At 47.4% G+C, this 19,301-nt stretch overlaps 1 protein-coding gene across 2 annotated transcripts; it reads right to left on the reverse strand.

Annotated features, from left to right (window-relative positions):
* Positions 1–5,827: 5,827 nt before the first annotated feature.
* On the reverse strand, positions 5,828–18,905 carry METTL2A (methyltransferase like 2A). Of its 2 annotated transcripts, XR_004384188.1 has the most exons (10): positions 18,772–18,905; positions 18,473–18,564; positions 16,442–16,800; positions 14,243–14,292; positions 13,894–13,954; positions 11,228–11,367; positions 9,209–9,315; positions 8,762–8,872; positions 7,548–7,613; positions 6,731–6,753 (listed from the first exon to the last, which is right to left on the reverse strand). XR_004384188.1 is itself a non-coding variant. In XM_032870914.1 (9 exons), exons 1-9 carry the CDS (start codon positions 18,879–18,881, stop codon positions 6,551–6,553), a joined length of 1,188 nt encoding a protein of 395 aa, XP_032726805.1. In that variant the 5' UTR covers positions 18,882–18,905; the 3' UTR covers positions 5,828–6,550. The 2 variants fall into 2 exon arrangements, 1 of the variants encoding a protein (XP_032726805.1); XM_032870914.1 differs by lacking the exon at positions 8,762–8,872 and having other exon boundaries at positions 5,828–6,753.
* Positions 18,906–19,301: the final 396 nt, after the last annotated feature.

Raw genomic sequence — 19,301 nt, forward strand, 5'->3', positions numbered from 1 at the left:
CGATCTTAGGACCCTGAGCATCTAACCAAGAGTTGGATGCTTAACCGAGTGAGCCACCCAGGTGCCTATTTCTGTACCTTTAAACTGTTCTGACTGGTCCTCGTCTTGGGAGCTGGGCAGCCTTGCTCCCTTGGTGGCTCTTGCTCACTCCTCTTTCAAAGGGATGGCTGGTTTCTGAGAGAAGTTTAGGGGGCATCTTCCATCCACAGCCTCGGGGCTTCCATCTCCAGACCCACTACTCCTTGCTGGATGAAATGACAGCATTGGACTTTCTTCACTTTGGTGATATGCTCTAGGGACCCAGTTCCTGGGTGACATTCTATGTACCCACCCACCTGAGAAATATTCACTGAGCACATTCTATGTACCGGACATCGTTGTAGGTACTAAGGACACAATTTTGATCAAAGTAGACAAAATCCCTGACCCCAAAGAGGTCATATCATAGTAGAGAGGCAGGAGACAGATAATAAAACATTAAGAGCGATGCTGTATGTCAGGAGGAAGATAAGGCCATATGATGTAGTAGGATTGAGGGCCGGGAGAGAGGGCTCTAGGGGGTGGTGGTCAAGGGTGTCAGCAGAGGGGCGCCTGGGTGGCTCAGTGGGTTAAAGCCTCTGCCTTTGGCTCAGGTCATGATCCCGGGGTCCTGGGATCGAGCCCCGCATCGGGCTCTCTGCTTGGCCAGGAGCCTGCTTCCCTTCCTCTCTCTCTGCCTGTCTCTCTGCCTACTTGTGATCTCTGTCTGTCAAATAAATAAATAAAATAAAAAAAAAACTGTATTAAGAATAGCAAATGTTAAGCTTATATATAAAAAAAAAGGGTGTCAGCAGAGAAGGACTCTCATGAGTCAGGGGATATTCGAGTTGAAATCTGGGCAAGGAGAAGACACAAGTCATGGACAGGTGGGGTAAACGCAGGGCCCTGAGGGCAGGAGCAGCAAGTCCTGAGGGGTCTGGGCATGGCCTGTCTGGAAAGCCCACTTGACAGGAGAATGGAGAAGGAGCTTGGAAAGTCAGGAAAAGCAGAGGGCAGGCAACGGGTCCTGCCCCGGCCAAGAGGGCCCCACCCAGAGCAGCCGAGGGTCCACAGATAGGTGGGAAGGGACAAGTAAGTCTAGAGAACACCACTCCTTCCTAAGAAAGGAGAGAGAGGGAGGAAGAAGGAGCAAGAAGGAAGCAACAGCAAGACTGGCTAAGCAATTTGCCGGGACCTTTGTTAAAACTTACCAAGAATTTCCAGATGGCAACAGCAAGAGCAGTGAGCCTTACTGGGGCCCTCTGAGTGTGGCCGGTGGGACAGAACAGGACCCGGCCTCTGCTGCCGGCCCCCTCCCGGGAAGATAAGGCGCAGGTCCTCCCTGCACCCCAGGGGGCTCACAGACAGGCCCCGAGCACAGGGTCAAGGTGGCAGATTACGTTTCTCTCTTTTCATGAAAATGTTGCAAATTGTACCATGTTGTCAAACCAACACAATCGCCATAGCTGATTTCGTGGCCCCTCCATAATCATGGGACACTTCTGAGAGTTGCGATGTTTTCTTTTCCCCTGGGGGGGGTGGGTAGAGGGGGGCCGGTACCCTTTCTCCTCCCTCCGCCTGCACATGGCAGGCTGTGGGGCTGACCTCTGAACAGGCGAAGCATTTTCCAGACAGGCGCAGTAGGCTGGAGCCAAGAATGTTTAAACCCAGGCACTATGTCAAATACCATTTATATCAAAACACCCCTCCTTAATCTAGGCTAATTACCTTACAATTAACACTCGTCATCTGACCTTGGTAAACCATGATTCCCCACCCTGAACATTGGAGTTCCTCATCTGTAAAATAGAGATAATTACACTAGATTTCACAGGGGTGCTGTGGGGATTAAATCATATGAAAAGCTTTTTAAAGAGTATTAAGGTCTAAACAAATGTCTGCTAACATGCCCACAGATCCGCTCAGCAGCAGCTCACGGGGCGGGTGCGGGACCTCGGTTTGCCGGGAACCTTGAGGCCACCTGACTCCTGGGCTCTAGTGTATTCTTAACCATGAACTTCTGATCTTCAGTTTCTCAAGTAGCTTCCTTTCCTGGGGGGAGTCCTCTCGCCTTTCAGTCATGCTTGTGGTCAAGATCAATAATCCTGGCTTATGTGCCAGGTTCTTGCGAGTCGGGCTGGCTTTGTAATTTTTTTTTTTTTTAAAGATTCTATTTATTTATTAGACAGAGAGAGGGAGAGAGATCACAAGTAGACAGAGAGGCAGGCAGAGAGAGGGAGGGGGAAGCAGGCTCCCCACCGAGCAGAGAGGGTTAGGGTTCAGGGCCTTTGGGCAGTGATGGCATCCAGCTAGAACTTATAAGATTCTTTCGTTTTCACTGTATTTATTTATTTAAAAGATGTATTCATTTCTTAGAGAAAGAGAGAGACAGCACTGGGTGGGGAGAGGCGGATGGAGATGGGGAGAGAATCCAAGCAGACTCTGCACTGAGTACAGAGCCCAACATGGGGCTCGACCTTATGACTCTGAGGTCAAGACCTGAGCCAAAACCAAGAGTTGGATGCTTAACCCACTGTGCCATCCAAGTGTGCCTCATTTTATATATATATGATATATATATATGTATACTTATATATGTAATATATAGGTATATATAATATAATTAATATATAAATATATTTATTTTAAAAAATACCATCCTGGGGGCACCTGCATGGCTCAGTGAGTTAAAGCCTCTGCCTTCAGCTCAGGTCATGATCCTGGGGTCCTGGGATCGAGCCCCGCATCGGGCTCTCTGCTCAGCGGGGAGCCTGCTTCCCTCTCTCTCTCTCTGCCTGCTTCTCTGCCTACTTGTGATCCCTCTTTCTCTCTCTGTGTCGAATAAATAAATAAAATATTAAAAAAAAATACCACCCCGGGTGGCTCAGGGATTTAAGCAGCTGACTTAAATTCAAGAATGTAAGTTATTTTATTTTTATTATGATTTTGTGGGCGAGGGGCAGGAGGAGGAGAGAGAATCTTAAGTCGCTCCACACCCAGCGTGTGAGTCCAATGGGGGGCTTGATCTCACAACCCTGAGATCACGCCCTGAGCCTGAATCAAGAGTTGGACTTTTAACCGACTGGGCCACCCAGGTGCCCCAGGATATTTTAAGTTTTAATGACGAAATCCAAACTCAGAGGAAGGAAGGTGGGGAATGAAGGACTGAATGCAATTTGGAGGCTCACCTTGGGGTGAAGCTGCGGAGTTCGAGCCTTTGTCGAGGCTACTGGCTTCTGTGTCTTAGGTCCCCCCTGCTGGGGCCCGGGATCTGACTGTGGCTCTTTGCTCGGTGACTTGATCACACACTTGGTTCCACTGACTACAGGTGAGACAATGTCCAATCTTGGACCTAGAAATTTATGGAAATGATGTGAGCTGGCCACGGCGCACCGCTGCAGTTTTTACCCGTGAAACTTACTGCCAGGGCTTCTTCTACCGCCTCCCCAAGGTCCCCACATCAACCTGCAAGCCAGCTTCAGAAGCGTAGGAAAGAGCCGGCGACGCATCAGTGCAGCCGGGCTCTGAAAATAGCAGCTGAAGCCACAAACCAGAGAATAGACCTTTGTGAATAGAGTGAAAGAAGCAGTTTGCCCCGGGCTCATCTTTTAAGCCACAGATACAACTCCTCGCTATTACTAAAATAACAAAGTAAAGGTAGGAATCAGCTGGAGAAAATTAGAAAGTAGAATGTCTTAATACATTAGCTTTTCCTTTCCTGATTAAGTTTCCAAGGCCCTAATTTGCCTGCGGAAGCCCAAGAGAGTGAACTGACCAGAAGGCAGGTCATGGAGTCAACGCAAAGCAGAGGTGTGGCCACGTCCACAGAGGCCAGGCTCTGGATGAAGCAGATGAGGCCCGGGAGATTAATGGGTTCACAGGGCAAGAGCTGGCACTCTCCAGGTGCCTGACCCTGGGTGCCACCTTTGCCAGTGTGGCTTTACTCCCGTGGTTCCAGAGCACTGGTCTCAAATTAAACTGTTATTCATTTTCCAAACACCATCAAATTTATCTCCTCAGCCAAATTACGACTACGTAGGCAGAGCAGCAGGTTTCAGAAACTTCTCCATTCGACCCGAATCTAAACCACAAAACTTCCTGAGCAGCTTCACACGTGGAGCTGCCTTCCCAGCCAGCACAGCATTTTTCTTGCACCAAGAATATCAAGAGATCAGACCTGAAAATACAAAGTACCAACTGGGGGGTGCCAGACGGGGAGGACGGAAGAAGTGAAGAAGGGGGATGAAAGGCATAGCCTTGGGAACAGAGTCAATGCGACTAGAGGACTGTTGTATGCTCACATTGGGAGCTCCACACAGCATAATGCAGAGCTGTTGAATCACTGTGTTATACATGTGAAACTGACATAACGTTGCTTGTTGACTATATTAAAAAAAAAAAAAAAGAATACTAAGTGATACTTTTGGGAGTCAGACCTATTGTCTGGACGGTCTATGTGTTTTTGAGTGGCACCAAAGTCATACTCTAATCATTTCTTTTTTTTTTTTTTAAGATTTTTTGTTTATTTATTTGACAGAGAGAGGAGACACAGCAAGAGAGGGAACACAAGCAGGTGGAGCAGGAGAGGGAGAAGCAGGCTTCCCACTGAGCAGGCCCCCGATGTGGGCCTCGATCCTGGGACCCTGGGATCATGACCTGAGCCGAAGGCAGCTGCTTAACGACTGAGCCACCCAGGTGCCCCGCCATACTCTCATCTTTCCCTGACCATATTTAATTTTCCTCTGACCGTTACTAGTGATTCCAAGGCTAAAAAGTTATGCTGAGTCCCTTACGGAGTTTGAGGTAGCTTGACAGATTAAAAAGTCAGAGAGAAAGGGAAGAGAGCTTAGCAGATGACAGAGAAGAAAAGAGAGCAACAGGCAGGAAGAGGCTCATTTTTTTTTATACTTTAAGCCCAAAGCCCAAGCCCGGTGGCCCGAAGATGGAGTAAAACCTCTTCCTGTTACTTTGAAGTGCCTCAGAGATGCCAAAGGAAGGTTTTAGTGGATCATTTAATATATCTGTTCTTGCTTCCAAAAGATAAATGAAATACCATCACCTCCATTAAGTGATCAAGGTTACCACCACCAGCAGGGTAATTCAATAGGATGTAGTGGGTGGAGCACAGAACCACCAATATTCCTGCCAGAAATGTGTAACTGGAACCCAAACCCTGAGAAAACATCAACAAACCCAAACTGAGAGACAGTCTGCAAAACAGCCTGCAATCTTCAAATGTCAAGGTCCTTGAAACAAATGTGGATTGTTCCAGACTATAGGAGACAGAGACAGGACTACTCAGTGCAACATTTTTCTGGTGATAGAAGGTATTATTGGGCTCATTGGGAAAATCTGTGGATGGTAGTGTTTTCAGGTTTATTTTTACTTCTGATGGATTTATTTGGTGATATAGAACATCTTCAGTTATGGGAATTACACATTAAAATATGTAGGAGTATTGGGACATCGCCTTGCAACCCACTTAATCTTAAAAGATTCAGAAGAAAATGGCCTATTCTTGTAATATTCTTGGTAATTGGTTACTTTTAAATTCAAAATTATCAGGGGCATATAGGTGGCTCAGTTAAGCATCCAACTCTTGATTTTGGTTCAGGTCATGATCTCATGGTTGTGAGATCGAGCCCCACCTCAGGCTCTGAGCTCAGTGGGGAGCTGGCTTGAGATTCTCTTTCTGCCCCCTTCCCAGCTCCCCCATCCCCGCTCTCTTTCTCTCAATCCTTAAAGTTCTCTCAATGCCTTTTGTGTCAAACATTTAGAAGCACAATAAAAAAAAAAAAGACAATTTTGCTAAAAGTCAAAATTCTTTTAATTTTTTATAAAGAGGTTATAAGGGAAACAGTGCTTAAAATTCCATAGAACTAAGGTTAAGTGGAGACCATAACCAAATAAATACACAACAAGGACTCGTTTTGACGCTCTTTAAAGCAGTGTTTTTATCCAAAGAAAGATGGTTCTTCTTGATGTGTTTCTCGTTGAATGAAACTTTTATTGACCTTTGTATATATCAAATGCCTAGCTTACGTAACTGAACTCTGAAATAATTTAATGTGATTCACAGTCAAATGACATGTTATTGATAATACATAATAATGTCTTGATTTATTATATTCATATGTAATAAATTCTTGATGCCTTTAAGTTCATCATTTCCATGACCATTTTAGTTATGATAAATTACAAAATGGCAAGGAAGATTCTGAGGGAGCCTCTGGGTGGCTCAGTGTCAAGCATCCGACTCTTGATCTCAACTGAGATCTTAATCTTAGGGTCGTGAGTTCAAGCCCGGTGATGGGCTCCATGCCAAGCACGGAGCCTACTTAAAAAGATAGAAAAAGAAAAAAGAAAAAGAAAAAAACCCCACACAAAACCTTAAGGAAAGTATATAGTAAAGGGCTTCACAAATAAGGGCAATTATTAGAATAAAAAAAAAAGATTTGTTCGAGGTTCAAGGTTCAAGTCTGAATCCTTGAACTCAGAAGATCAACGAGACACCGTTTGTGAATGTTCTTTCTTAAAAAACCGCCGATGAACTCAGTATCCTGTCAGCAACGGGTGGCTCTGGGCCAGCACCAGACACAAGAGGCTTGCGGTATTTGCACTGAATCCAAACCCGGTACATTGTCAGCTGCTTCCCTCGGTTGACTTGCAGTCGGCGATCCACCAGGTTCTGAACCTTTTCCAGTCCAGCAGCAGTGAAAAGCGTGTCCAGCTCCTCTGGTTTGGAAAAGAGATGTTTATGTACTTCCCGCTGAAGAAAAAACATTGTCTACCACTTCCTATGTTTAATGGGGCTCTGTGAGACCATTTTTATTTATATTTTTCAAGTGGCTTGAGCCAGGCTGTTTATTTATAAGTGCAGTAGCAGCTTGGTAACAGCAAGCTCGCATTTAAATGGGGGAACACAAACCATCTGCGAAGGGCAGCTTGATATCCAGAGGGAGAGCTGAAGAGTCAGCTCAGGGGAGGAATGTTCCAGAAGGGCTTTATGGACACCTGAAGGTGACATGCAAAAATCTACACAAATGTAATAACAAAGCCACTTTTTTAGGGGTGAGGTTCTGCCACTTTCACCCACGGCTCAAAAAAGCAACACAATAAAGGGTCCCGGAATGGCAGTGGGCATGGGAGGCAGGGCTGGTCACCAAGGAGAGCCATTCTGGGCTACAGCTGGAGCCGGGGAGCACAGGCCTGGCTCCCGGCACCTATAGGATGACCAAGTCTGCAGGGTGACACAAGTTGCACTGAAGTCTCGCAAAATGGGACAGCTTTCCTGTTTGGGACAGAGTGACAGGGAGGAAGAGGAGACAGCAGAAGGGCCCTGTGGAGGGCGGAAGGCTCCTGGAAGCAGTGAGCGGGTCCCAGGCAGCTGAGCAGAGGGGGATGAACGGCAAGAAAAGGCTGCCAAAGGCGGGAGGGGCCCCCCAGTCTTCCCTCTGAGGGCGAACGGAGCAATGTCCAAGCTGGTGTCTGGTGGACACTGGCGCATTTAAAGAGGAGCGTTTTTGTACCTTGTGTGAAGAAGTAAACTCTGGTGCCGTCCCCTCTCACATAGAAACTTTCGGACAAACACTGACCTGCAAAGCGAGGTGATAAAAATCAGAGAAACTTTCCAGCGCTTCTTTGACTCTCACTGCCAGTCCCATGTGCAGCACTGACACCGATTTCTTGGGCAGAGAACAGAAGGCCTTCCTCGTGACGCTGGGCGCCTGTGGGCTCGTGCTGTGGACACGGGCAGCCCCGGGGGCGCCCAAACCCCAGTGCTCCGTCCCGCGGGCCTCAGCCTTCTCGTCTAGAGCCGGTTCGTGCTGCAAATGTTTTGCCCCCTCCCCCATTCAATAAATACCACAGACTCTTTGTAAAACAAAATAAAAATCAGTCGATCGATCAAAGCCACAGACTGTAGCTAGACCAACGGGGAGGAAACCTGAGCCACCATGACCGTTCCCCACATCTCTCCACACGGCCACACACACTCACGGGTACGGTCCGTGTGCCCTCCCATTAGCCAGCACGGCCTCTGACCTAACGTCAGCTTACCAGCCTGCTAGGTAATCCTACACCTCTGGAACGTCACTATGACCTCACTTGCTTTGCTTATTCCTCCCCAGCCACTCTTGTGCGCACGAACCAGTTGTAGACAGTCACCCCGCACACTGCTTTTCTCGTCTGGGAAGGCAGGACAGAGACCCCCCCCAGGACCACTGGTGTGGGGTCCACCTCACGCGTCAGGCGCGATGCCCCCCTTCCACAGAGGCATTCACTTTGTTTCGAAGACTTTGCCTAAACCCACATTACGTGCTAGTTCTTGAGTAATTCCCCAAAGGACTGTTAGACTGAGTAGATAACACCAGTGTGCTTAAAAAAACAAAACGGGGGGCGCCTGGGTGGCTCAGTGGGTTAAAGCCTCTGCCTTCGGCTCAGGTCATGATCCCAGGGTCCTGCGATCGAGCCCCGCATCCGGCTCTCTGCTCGGCAGGGAGCCTGCTTCTCCCCCCTCTCTCTCTGCCTGCCTCTCTGCCTACTTGTGATCGCTATCTGTCAAATAAATAAATAAAATCTTAAAAAACAAACAAACAAAAAAAAACGGAACAAAACAAAAACAAAACCCAAACACCATTTAACAACTTGTTATTTCTACCAGTAATGGAAAAGTGTATCTCCTTCTTTGAAATGGCCAGCAGTAGGTTTAAGAAGTGGTTATCTCACTCTTAAGTTTTGTTACCTTTGTTTCTGGCCACTTGGATCTGCCCTTCGGTGAATCAACTCTAAAATTTTCCTTCCTGTTGTTTTGGGTGGGAGGCCGATCTTCTCCTTATCAATTTGCCAAGAGGCCCTTGAAGAGCAGAGATAATAACTAAGTCTTCATCTGTTCTAGACACGGAAATGTTTTGTCTTTCAATTTATGAATGGCATCTTGGGCCATGCCACATTTAAAATTACTTATGTAATCAAATCTTTTCCCCAAGGTAGCTATTCTGAAAGTAGCGGTCTTGGTTAAGGGATCCCCCCAATACCTAGAGGAAACCAGTCTTCAAAAACATACCACTCTCATCATGTATTAGGTGGCTTTATACACGCAGCTCTAATTCTAGAGTTTCTATGCAATTTCACGGACTTACAGGTCTAGTCTGATGGCACAACTGTTGCTTTGGTTATAGCAGTAAAATACCTTTTTTAAACCGAAGCTGCGCCATGTCGTAGCGGCCATAGTCTCGCAGAAGCATCATCCCGCCGGGCTTCAGCAGCCTGCTCAGCCTGCCGATAGCCTTCTGCATCCTGCGGGCCAACAGAGAATGAATATCAGGTCTCCTCAAGGACAGCATTCCTCTTCCTTGCAGCATGCCTGGAATAGCCAGCGGACTTCCTAACCCTGACACACATGAACCCCGACATTTCTGCTCCTCGCTTCGGTGACAATGGGGGCACACACCCTGCTTCTCAGGTGCCTTCGGCTGTCCGCTCACGGACATGGCTTTGACCCACTCCCTTCGATATGCAGAGGCCTGAGGATAACCTGCCTCTGCTGGAGGGCTCCAACTTCCATACTCTGCGGCTGGTTCACTTCCTTTTCCTCCTGGGACGGCCTCATGGGGAAGCCACCCCTGCCCTGTGCTCCCGGGGCTCTCAGGGCACAGCCCCAAGAATCCACGGTGAGGATTGCTGGTGAGCTGACTCATCCGTCTGCCCCCAGGGCCTGAGCGCTCCGAAGGCACAGACTGCACCTTTCCATTTGTTAAATGAAGATGAAACCTCAAGCACTCACAATTTACACGGTGAGTCAGTAGGCGAATGGGTGCCACGGGCAGAGCACTCTACCTTCTGACTGCACGATCCACACGCAGGCCCAGTGCCAGTTTCGGCTGTACTAACCTCCAAGTATCAATGCTACAAAGCCCACTTAAATATTGAATCAAGAGTTTTAACTTTAATGTTTTGTTTCAGTCCACGTCAGCTTTTAAGTCTGTAGCATTTAAACTTCTACTGATATTTTAGCTATCAAACTCTACCGCCAACGAGGGACTTGAACTCACGACCCTGAGATCAAGAGTTGCGTGGTCTACCAACTGCGCCAGCCAGGTGCCCTGAGACCTCTGCAGTTACAAACATTTAGAACCACACCTGGCCTTTTGGGCTGTCCCGCACCTGCCTATTTGCATGCTCACAATATCCCTGTTAGGTCAGATGACTCAGTGCTCGACTCAAGGAAATGTGGGACAGAGACAATCGCTCATTCCTCTGGGTCTCTGGCTGACGCTGCTTCCTGAGGACAGTATCTCATCAGGACAGCTGGCTCCCCCACGTCCAGGAAGCTCTAACAGTATCCTGCAGGGTTCAGGAACTGACTTTCGTTTCACCTGAACTTGATCTTACGGAATTCCCCTATACTGCGGTTTTCCAAAGTGCTTAAACATAAAGGAACCCCTGAGTAAGGCTTCACTATAAATTCTGTGTTAATAAGCCTGTTTTACTGAAAGCATCTGAAAAGCCCAACAAGGGGAGGCCGGCTGGTTCAGTCCGTAGAGTGTATGGCTCTTGATCGTAGGGTTGTGGGTTTGAGTCCCATGCTGGGTGTAGAGATTACTTAAAAATAACATGTTATAGGTTTATTTATTTATTTTTTTTGAAGATTTTAGTTCTTTATTTGAGAGAGAGAGAGAGAGTGAGTGAGACATCACAGGAGGGGGTGAGATGGGGGTAGGCAGACTCCCCACTGAGCAGGGAGCCCACTGCGAGACTTGATCTCAGGACCCCGAGATCATGACCCAAGCCTAGGGCAGACGCTTAGCCACCTGAGCCACCCAGGCGCCGTGTAAAATAACATCCTAATGAAAAATAAAAAAGGCCAACGAGGGGATGGTATCTAACAGCTGTGGCACACAGCGTTCTAAAACAGCATGCTGACACTATCAGCAGGAGGTGTCCCCACACACCCACCGGCGACCGCTCTCCTATCCCCGGACGTTCAACCTGAGCACTGAAAAGAAGAACCAACCGCTGCAGCCAGCAGGCAGCGGTTTACAGGCAAACAGGTTCAGGAAAAGGGGTGAGGCACTTGCATCGCTCTGACAGAGTGGCCTTTCCAGGCCCATCAGATCATCCTGCTTACTCAGGGTCCAACCCTGGTATCAAGGTGCCTGACCCGAGCTTCGTTTTTGTTACACTACTGGTTAAGGGACCCAAAACTTACTTGTCTGGAATGACCGCCGAGAGAACAAATATGAGGATGATGACATCGAGGCTACCCCCGGGCACTGGGTAAGTTGCGTCTTCATCACACAGATCGTGAACAAAGGCAAAGCACCGATAAGGATCATATGCTGAATTTGTCTGCACAGTTGGAAGACCACAGGTTAGAAAATGTTCACACACACACACACACACACACACACACACACACACGAGCCCAGAGGAAAGCTTATCTTGCTTTAAGTGTAACTGCAGCTACTGCCTGCCGAGGGTTACTGCCCTAATCACGAAGGCGTGCATTCTGACTCAAAGGCTAAGAACGCCCAACAATTCCAGGGAGGAGCCTGTGGAATCCAAGTGGCATTTCCATTTTATTTATTTATTTTTAAAGATTTTATTTACTTATTTGACAGACAGAAATCACAAGTAGGCAGAGAGGCAGGCAGAGAGAGAGAGAGAGGGGGAAGTAGGCTTCCTGCTGAGCAGAGAGTCCGATGCGGGGCTCGATCCCAGGACACTGGAATCATGACCTGAGCTGAAGGCAGAGGCTTTAACCCACTGGGCCACCCAGGCGCCCCATTCATTTTATTTATTTTTTTAAACTTTTTTTTAAAACAAGATTTTATTTGAGGGAGAGAGCAGAGCGAGTGAGAGAGCACGGGGTGAGGCAGAGGGAGAAGCAGACTCCCAACTGGTCCTTTTTTTTTTTTTAAAGATTTTATTCATTTATTTGGGAGAGAGTGCACGTGAGAGAGAGAGCATGAGCCGGGGAGAGGGGTAGAGGGAGAAGGGAACCAGACTCCCCGCTGAGCAGGGAACCTGATGTGGTGGCTCAGTCCCAGGACCCTGGGATCATGACCTGAGCTGAAGGCAGATCCTTAACCCACCGAGCCACCCAGGTGCCCGCAACCCCCCAAAATGGTACTTTTAAAATGGAATGTTTTAGGGGCACCTGGATGGTTCAGTTGATAGAACATGTGACTCTTGATCTCAGGGTTGTGAGTTCAAGTACCATGTTGAGGGTACAACTTACTCAATTTTAAAAAATGAATGAATGAATGAATGAATGGGGGAGGCGCCTGCGTTGCTCGGTTAGTTAAGCATCTGACTCTTGATCTCAACTCAGGTCATGATCTCAGGGTTGTGAGATGGAGCCCTGTGTTGGGGTCCATGCTGGGTGTGGAGCCTGCTGAGGATTCTCTCTCTCTCTTCTCCCTCCCCCACCCCCACTCTCACACACTTGCAGTCTTTAAAAAAAAAAAAAAAGAATGTTCTTGATTATTCTTTTATTTAATTATTTATTTTTTAAAGATTTTATTTATTTGACAGAGAGAGACCTAGTGAGAGAGCGGACAGAAGGAGGGGGAGTGGGCGAGGGAGAAGCAGGCTTCCCGCAGAGCAGGGAGCTTGATGAGGGGCTTGATCCCAGAACCCTGGGATCATGACTTGAACCGAAGGCAGATGCTTAACGACCGAGCCACCCAGGAGCCCCTATTCTACTTTTATTCTTTATTCTTACTCTGATGCACAAAAATTAGATTTGAAGACTGCAAAGTGCTCAGGGAGGTAAATGGCCACAAGGAAAAAGAAAAATCTCATCAGGAGAGAGAGAAAACACACTGACACCAAAACATTTAAAAGCATGATTTAAAACAACTCCCAACCCAACTATAGCATATTACACAGATCACAGAATTCTCCAGGAAAACCTATTAGATGTGGAAAATTTAACTTTATATTTTGTCCTGAAATTAACAAAAGATAAAAATATAAATAAATTAACTAAAGAGAAGTCTCAATATCCAACTGGTCTAGATCCATAAAAGTAACTCACTCCAGAAAGACATGGAGTTACCAACTCTGGAGCTCCTGTGCTAGGAGCAGATAGACATGATTGTAACAGACTTATTTTAGGGTAATTTCTCTTTCTGTATCTCTCTTCTCCAAAAATGTGACTTCGCTTCTCACTGGCCACAGCTAATTCAAACAGGGCAAGTAGATTACCAGCTTGGCCAGGTCAACCAGACTCTTTCTGGGGACTTTGGAATCAGGACGAGCCGTTCTGGTGAGGTTCTGAGAATGCCTGAATGGGGTAGATGTGTAAGGGGCAGGTATGTCGGGATCATGTGAAAAACCTATTACGGAAAGCTGGTCTGTAAAGAGGAGAACAAAGGACAAATGGGCTGTGGGCTATGTGAGATACGAAACCATGAGCTTGAGGGAGTTACTGTGACAGGAAGAGGAGGGAGTAGTAACATGTCACCAGGTAGTCAACCTTCCTTGGTATCTGCCACCTCTTCAGGGCTGAGTGACAGCCCTAGCTACACTTTATGCCCTTGGGTTCTAGGACCTTCTCTTTCATTGACTGAGTTGGTCTAGGTGTTTCTGTGACTTGTAACTCAAAGAACCCTGACTAGAAACAATCTTCTCATTTTAATACTTAAAACCTACGTTTACAGAGGTCAGGACACCTGCCTGAAGCTCCACAGCGGCCAGTGACACCTTCCAGGTTCACGCTTGGTTCTTTCCTCTACTCCCAGCTGTTTCAGTAAGTCTTTTACTTTCAAACCACATAAGAATAATAAAAATTTGCTAGAGACCTTGATTTTTAAGAGACCCTTTCCTCTTTAATCAGAGACAGTCACAGACAGGAACTACTGCACTTACCCGGACCAGTTCTATGGCTGTGGAAGAAAAATCACAACAGTAAACAAAGAGTCCGGGATCACTGAAATGGGCAGAAAAAACAGAACAATTAAGACTAGAAACTGAATTATTTCTGTTTTCTCTCCTGTGTAGCAAAGTTAAAATATCAAAGGCATCAGATATTAGCAGTCAAACAGGTTTTGAAGCTCACCAATTTTCCTGATGACAAAGATAACTTAGAAATTGACACCTCCTGTCACCCATGGTTCCCAGTAACCACTATTACCAGTCTGTTGCAGTAAGTTTTGAGAAACAACACACCCCTTTCTCCTCTTTGCTGTCCTATAGTTAAACTTTACAACACACTTACTTGTTGGTTTGTAAAATCGGAAAGACTGTGTTTCCCACACCACAACCAACCTGCAGACAGAAATGAACTTTTAGTTACAGGACTTTCCAAAGAATGAATTTTAATTCCCTAGCGCTAGATAAATAATCAACAATAGATAATCTTGCTTAATTGTATTAGTAGGAAAGGTACAGTGACCACAGTTGAATAGTACCCATGACAATCCTTGACCTTGACCTCAGGAAGTTTAAAAAGAGGTAGCCATAAAAGACAAAAGCATGGGCTCTTGATAGCAGAAGGGAGCTGATGTGGAAAAAAGGGCATGAATTGCTTTTACTTTTTGAGTTTTAGCAAATGGTCCTATAGATGAAATTTTTTTTTTCTTATTAATACAGTATTTATTTGTCTTCCCTGTCAAACCTGAGCCAACCACTTGCCCCAGGCTGCCTGGGAGGTATAGGAAAAGGAACATACAGGACAGACGAGACACAGAAAGACCTATGGGAGGCGGAGACAGCTCCTCCCCATAATGGAAGAGGAGAAAGGCCACCATCAGGCAAAAGAGCCCCATGGCCTCTGAGACGGCAACACCCAGAATGGCATGGGAGAAGAGCTGCTGCTTCAGAGAGGGGGCATGACCAGTGATGAGGTTCCCAAACAGTCCCAATTCCAGCCCCAGAGCCAGTCTCCCTGACCGTGGCAGCCCCAGCCGCAATGAACTTGGCTACCGTGTCGATGTCCGTTGAAATGGCATTGATTTGGAAGCTGCAGCTAGTAGAGAGGTCAGGGGACGTGGGGCTGCCGAGCTGCTAGGCTCTCATCTGTCAGTGTCTCCGGAGCTTTCAGCACCGCTGCAGTGATCTGCTCAACAGCTGAGAGGTGCACCTGACCAAGGAGGGGTTGGAGACGATCTCTGCACAGGTGTACATTTTCCGGGGATGAGGGGCTATGGCAGGAGAGCCGCTCCCGGTGCAAAGACAGAGAGAGCAGATAAAATATTTTCTTACCGAACGGCACTGTATCATTATTGGAAACATGCTTCTCAGACTTAGCAGAAAAATTCATGAAAAGGGGATCATGGATCACAGTGTCCTAAACATGGTGCTGGATGTCCTAATAACAGTGACCATTTGGGAATGGGTGCCTGACCCTTGGTTTCCGCTGAGGTCATGATCTTGGGGTCATGGGATCGAGCCCTTCATCAGGCTCTGTGTTCAGTGCAGAGTCCACTAGAAATGATCTCCCTTTCCCTATCCCTCTGCTTCTCCCGTGCTTTCACGCATGACCTCTTTCTAAAATAAATGAATGAAATCTTTAAAAACAAAACCAAAAAAACCCCCAAACGCAAAAAAGACAGCACCCATTTACTAAGGCCTTACTACATGCCAGGCACTATTGTTAGCCATTTTACATCAACATCTTAATATATGTAATTCTCATAACCGCTGTGAGGCAGACGGAGAGGGAGAAGACCCCTTCTGCTTGGGGAGGAGAAGGGATTAGGAACAAGGTCAGGGCTAGAGTACTTAACCCCAAGGCTAATCAGCCTCCGGTGGAATGCAGAGTCACCACTTACAAATCTGCATGACAGTCCCTACCCAGACACATTTCCAGGTCTAGCCTGGCCTCAGCACCAACATGCACACGAAGAAGACAAGAATTCTCCTCTGCCTGAGAAGCAGGCACCATCCCAACCAACCCCCTCCCCACCCCAGGACTCCTCCAGTGGCTGGTAGAGCAAGATACGACAACGTTCGGATGCAAGAGGAGGTTCCCGGGAAGCACCTCAGGTGATCTACCTTTGTCTGCCACAACACCCAGCTATCTGTACTGAATTCAGGGCATGTCATTAGTTCCAAAGTGGAGGTGTTTCTAGGCCAACCTAAGGGTCAGTGCTAGTCAGCGTCTTCAGGAAGAATCACTTTTGGGGTCTGCCTCTCCAGGCCGAGCACGTGTACAAGAGAACAGCCTCATTAGCCCCACCATCAGGACAACAGAGGGGGGTTACCTCAAGTATTCTTTTTTTTTTTTTTAAAGATTTATTTGAGAGAGAGAGAACGCACGTGAGAGAGAGATCACAAGTAGGTGGGGGGGGGGAGGGGGGAAGCAGGCTCCCCGTTGAGCAACGAGCCTGATGCAGGGCGCGATCCCAGGACCCTGAGATCATGACCTGAGCCCAAGGCAGAGGCTTAATCCACTGAGCCACCCAGGCGCCCCTACCTCAAGTATTCTGTAGGTGGCTGAGGACCCAGGGAACTCATCGGCACGGATTTCCAGGTGACTGAGTTTCCGAGTCACATCTTCTTCCAAAGGAGGCATCTGTGTTTTATGTCCAAGGCTATCTGAAGAACACGTGTGCTGTTCTTCTGTTTTTAAACCAAGTCCCTCCTCTTTGCTCCTACCTTCGGGTACTTCACTCCTCTTGTTCTCTGAGAGCCAATCATTCAAGTCATTGTGGTTTGGGTTAGGTGCCAACTCCGGGAATTCAGTGAAAAGCCAATGTCTATCCTTGAAAAACCCGTTTTCGTGGATTTTGTAGAACTCGTTCCAGTATTTGTGGGCATTGACTTCATAATCAACTGTAAATATTAAAGAAAGAATTTAAAAACCCATCTCTTGGTATTTTATGTACCCTTAATGTCAAATGTCATTCTGCTTCACTGAGTGTCATTTTATATCAAAAGCATCCTCAAGTGGCGCCATCATCTCAGAGCTGGAAAGCTTATAGTCCTAACCACCTACCCTATCTGAATTCCCTCTGCATCTTGTCCTTCGAGGGAGGAACGTCTACCAGGGAACTTTCTACCAATTCTTCACGCACATCTCTGGGTGACTCTTAGCTATTAGAAAATTCTAACATTAAGGAAAAAAAAATTCTGACAATTAAGCAAAAAAAAAAAAAAAATCTACCTTCTGGTCAGAAAGTCCTACTATTTCTTATGGCCACACAGAACAATTCTCTTGTATTTAAGGGCAGTTATTTTCCCCCTCTAAACCCTTTCTTTTACAGGTGAAATGTTCCAGGTTCTTCAGTCATTCCCCATGTGAACTCAAGTGTTAATGACACATACGGCTCTTCTTTACATACACTCCTCTGTCTGCGGTTTTTATTGAGTGTGGAGCTAAGAAATGAATTTGATACTACTAAAAGATCCTAAAAACAGGAACAAGGCTAAAAGGAAAGGAGAAATGCTGAGAAGAGGGAAAAATATCTTCAGATGATTATAGAGTTTAGATGAGAGAGGACAGGAGAGACTTAAGAAAGGTAGACTGTTTCCATTGTAGTTTCAGGTGATCAAGGCAGTGGCAAGTCCTAGACTTCAGTTTTCTCTTTGCAATACAGGGCCTTGACGAGAATAGAGGAAATGGAAAAAAAAAAAAAAATCTAAGAAATCGGATTTTAGTTTTTCCACTCCTACTACTATCTAACTGCTTACCTCTGGGTAAGGCACTTAATGTCCTGTGGTCCAAGTTTCTTTAACTGTAAAAAGAGGATATTGGACTACATGATTTTCAAAATCCCTTTCAACTCTAACTTACTTTGATCTATCTAGTTTCTGTCAAACTATGTAAGGTGAATATTTTATAACTGGAATCTTCTAATTGCTATAGGGAACTGTGGGATACTACTCTCCCAATTTCAAGTCCTACTTGCAAATTGTCTTTTAGGACATAGGCTCAGCCAGGCCTAGTTTCAGTATCTAGAGATATTTTGCAATGAAATCACTTGCCTCTCCAGAAGGGGTCTCTTTTTTTCTTTGGCCACACTTACCTACACTCCTCTTCATCCAGTTTTCCTTGGCAGAAGCCCTAAAACCTCACAGCCATCACACCAGTCATTAGCTCCCTCCCCGAATAAATTGAGAATCTGATCGCTAGACACTAGCTTCAATCACATTTCCTCAGCCAAAAAAGTGTAATCATATAGACGAAGTAGAGCCTCTAAGTTGACCATGTGACCACACGCTCGGATAGTCATATTAATATGGGTCTAGTCGACTAGCTAAAAATTAATCGGTAGAAAATCAAGATAGTTACTCCCTCTCAAATAAAGCCAAAACCAAAACTCCCCCTTCGCCCTAACAAGATTTCAGGGTGAAACTTTTTTGCGTCCTCACCCATCCCCTCCCCTCCCGTTCTACCCCCGACTTCGGGGTCAGTCTTGGCGATCTAGGTTCTCTAGCCTCTCGGGGAGAGCGCCTCGAGCAGTACGCTGGCTGCTGCTACCACTGAGGGCCCACCTAAGCGCACCTTGCTTCTCCTGGCACACCCGCGGGGTACTGTTCTCCTGGACTTTCCTCTCCGCTGCGGCGGCCTGCTCTTCTGACCACTCCACATTGTCCCTGGGAAAATCAAACAGGCAGCTTAGGGGCCTCACGTTCCAGCTGCGGGCAGGATAAGTCTCTGGCCATGCAGCGCCTCTCCCGCGGAAGGACAGCGCCTCAAGCAGGGCAGCGGGACTCGTGGCCCGCGATCAGGGGATTTTCAGAGCACACGGGGATGCGGGACAGAGGGCGAGCCGCAGATCGGACGAGGGGTAGGGCGGTTACCAGGCATTATGGTGGAAAACGCGCGCCGGATCGCTCAGGAATCTGCTCCCAAACTGTTGCCGCTTCTCGCCGACAGCAGCCGGAGCGCATTCAGGGTAGGAGTCCGCCATGACACCGGAGCCGGATATGCCTGCCTTTCACACACGCGAAAACTTCCTGCGGGGCCACGCCCCCTCCGGAAGTCGCGGGATCTGGGCGGGAAAAGAGCAAGGAGGGGCGGGGCAGTTCTGAACTCCCGGGTCTAGGTTGGAGCTGGAGCTCCGCCCTGGGGCTGGGGGGGCCCTGAGTTGGGAGGCGTTCTCCCGGGAAGGGGCGCTCGCCCACAGATTTTCTCTGAGCTGGCTTTCTCCCTTCCCGGCAAAGGGGCTGGAGGCGGTGCAGGCCCGTACGGAAGTGGGAGACAGGGATCCCTGGGTGGCTCAGTCGGCTAAGCGTCTTTGGCTCAGGTCATCTCAGGGTCCCGGGATTGAGTCCCACAGGAGGCTCCCTGCTCAGTGGGGAGCCTGCTTCTCCCTCTGCCTGTTGCTCCC

The sequence above is a fragment of the Lontra canadensis genome, unplaced genomic scaffold (genome assembly GCF_010015895.1).
Source record: "Lontra canadensis isolate GAN:19392208 unplaced genomic scaffold, GSC_riverotter_1.0 scaffold41, whole genome shotgun sequence".
Classification (NCBI taxonomy): domain Eukaryota; kingdom Metazoa; phylum Chordata; class Mammalia; order Carnivora; family Mustelidae; genus Lontra; species Lontra canadensis.

Coding starts and splice junctions, on each gene's coding strand:
- METTL2A (XM_032870914.1), bottom strand. CDS start 18,881: ATGGCGGACTCCTACCCTGAATGCGCTCCGGCTGCTGTCGGCGAGAAG. Junction 18,565..18,771: donor GTTTTCCACCATAATGCCTG/GTAACCGCCCTA, acceptor TGATTTTCCCAG/GGACAATGTGGAGTGGTCAG. Junction 6,754..7,547: donor AGTTTACTTCTTCACACAAG/GTACAAAAACGC, acceptor TTTCCAAACCAG/AGGAGCTGGACACGCTTTTC.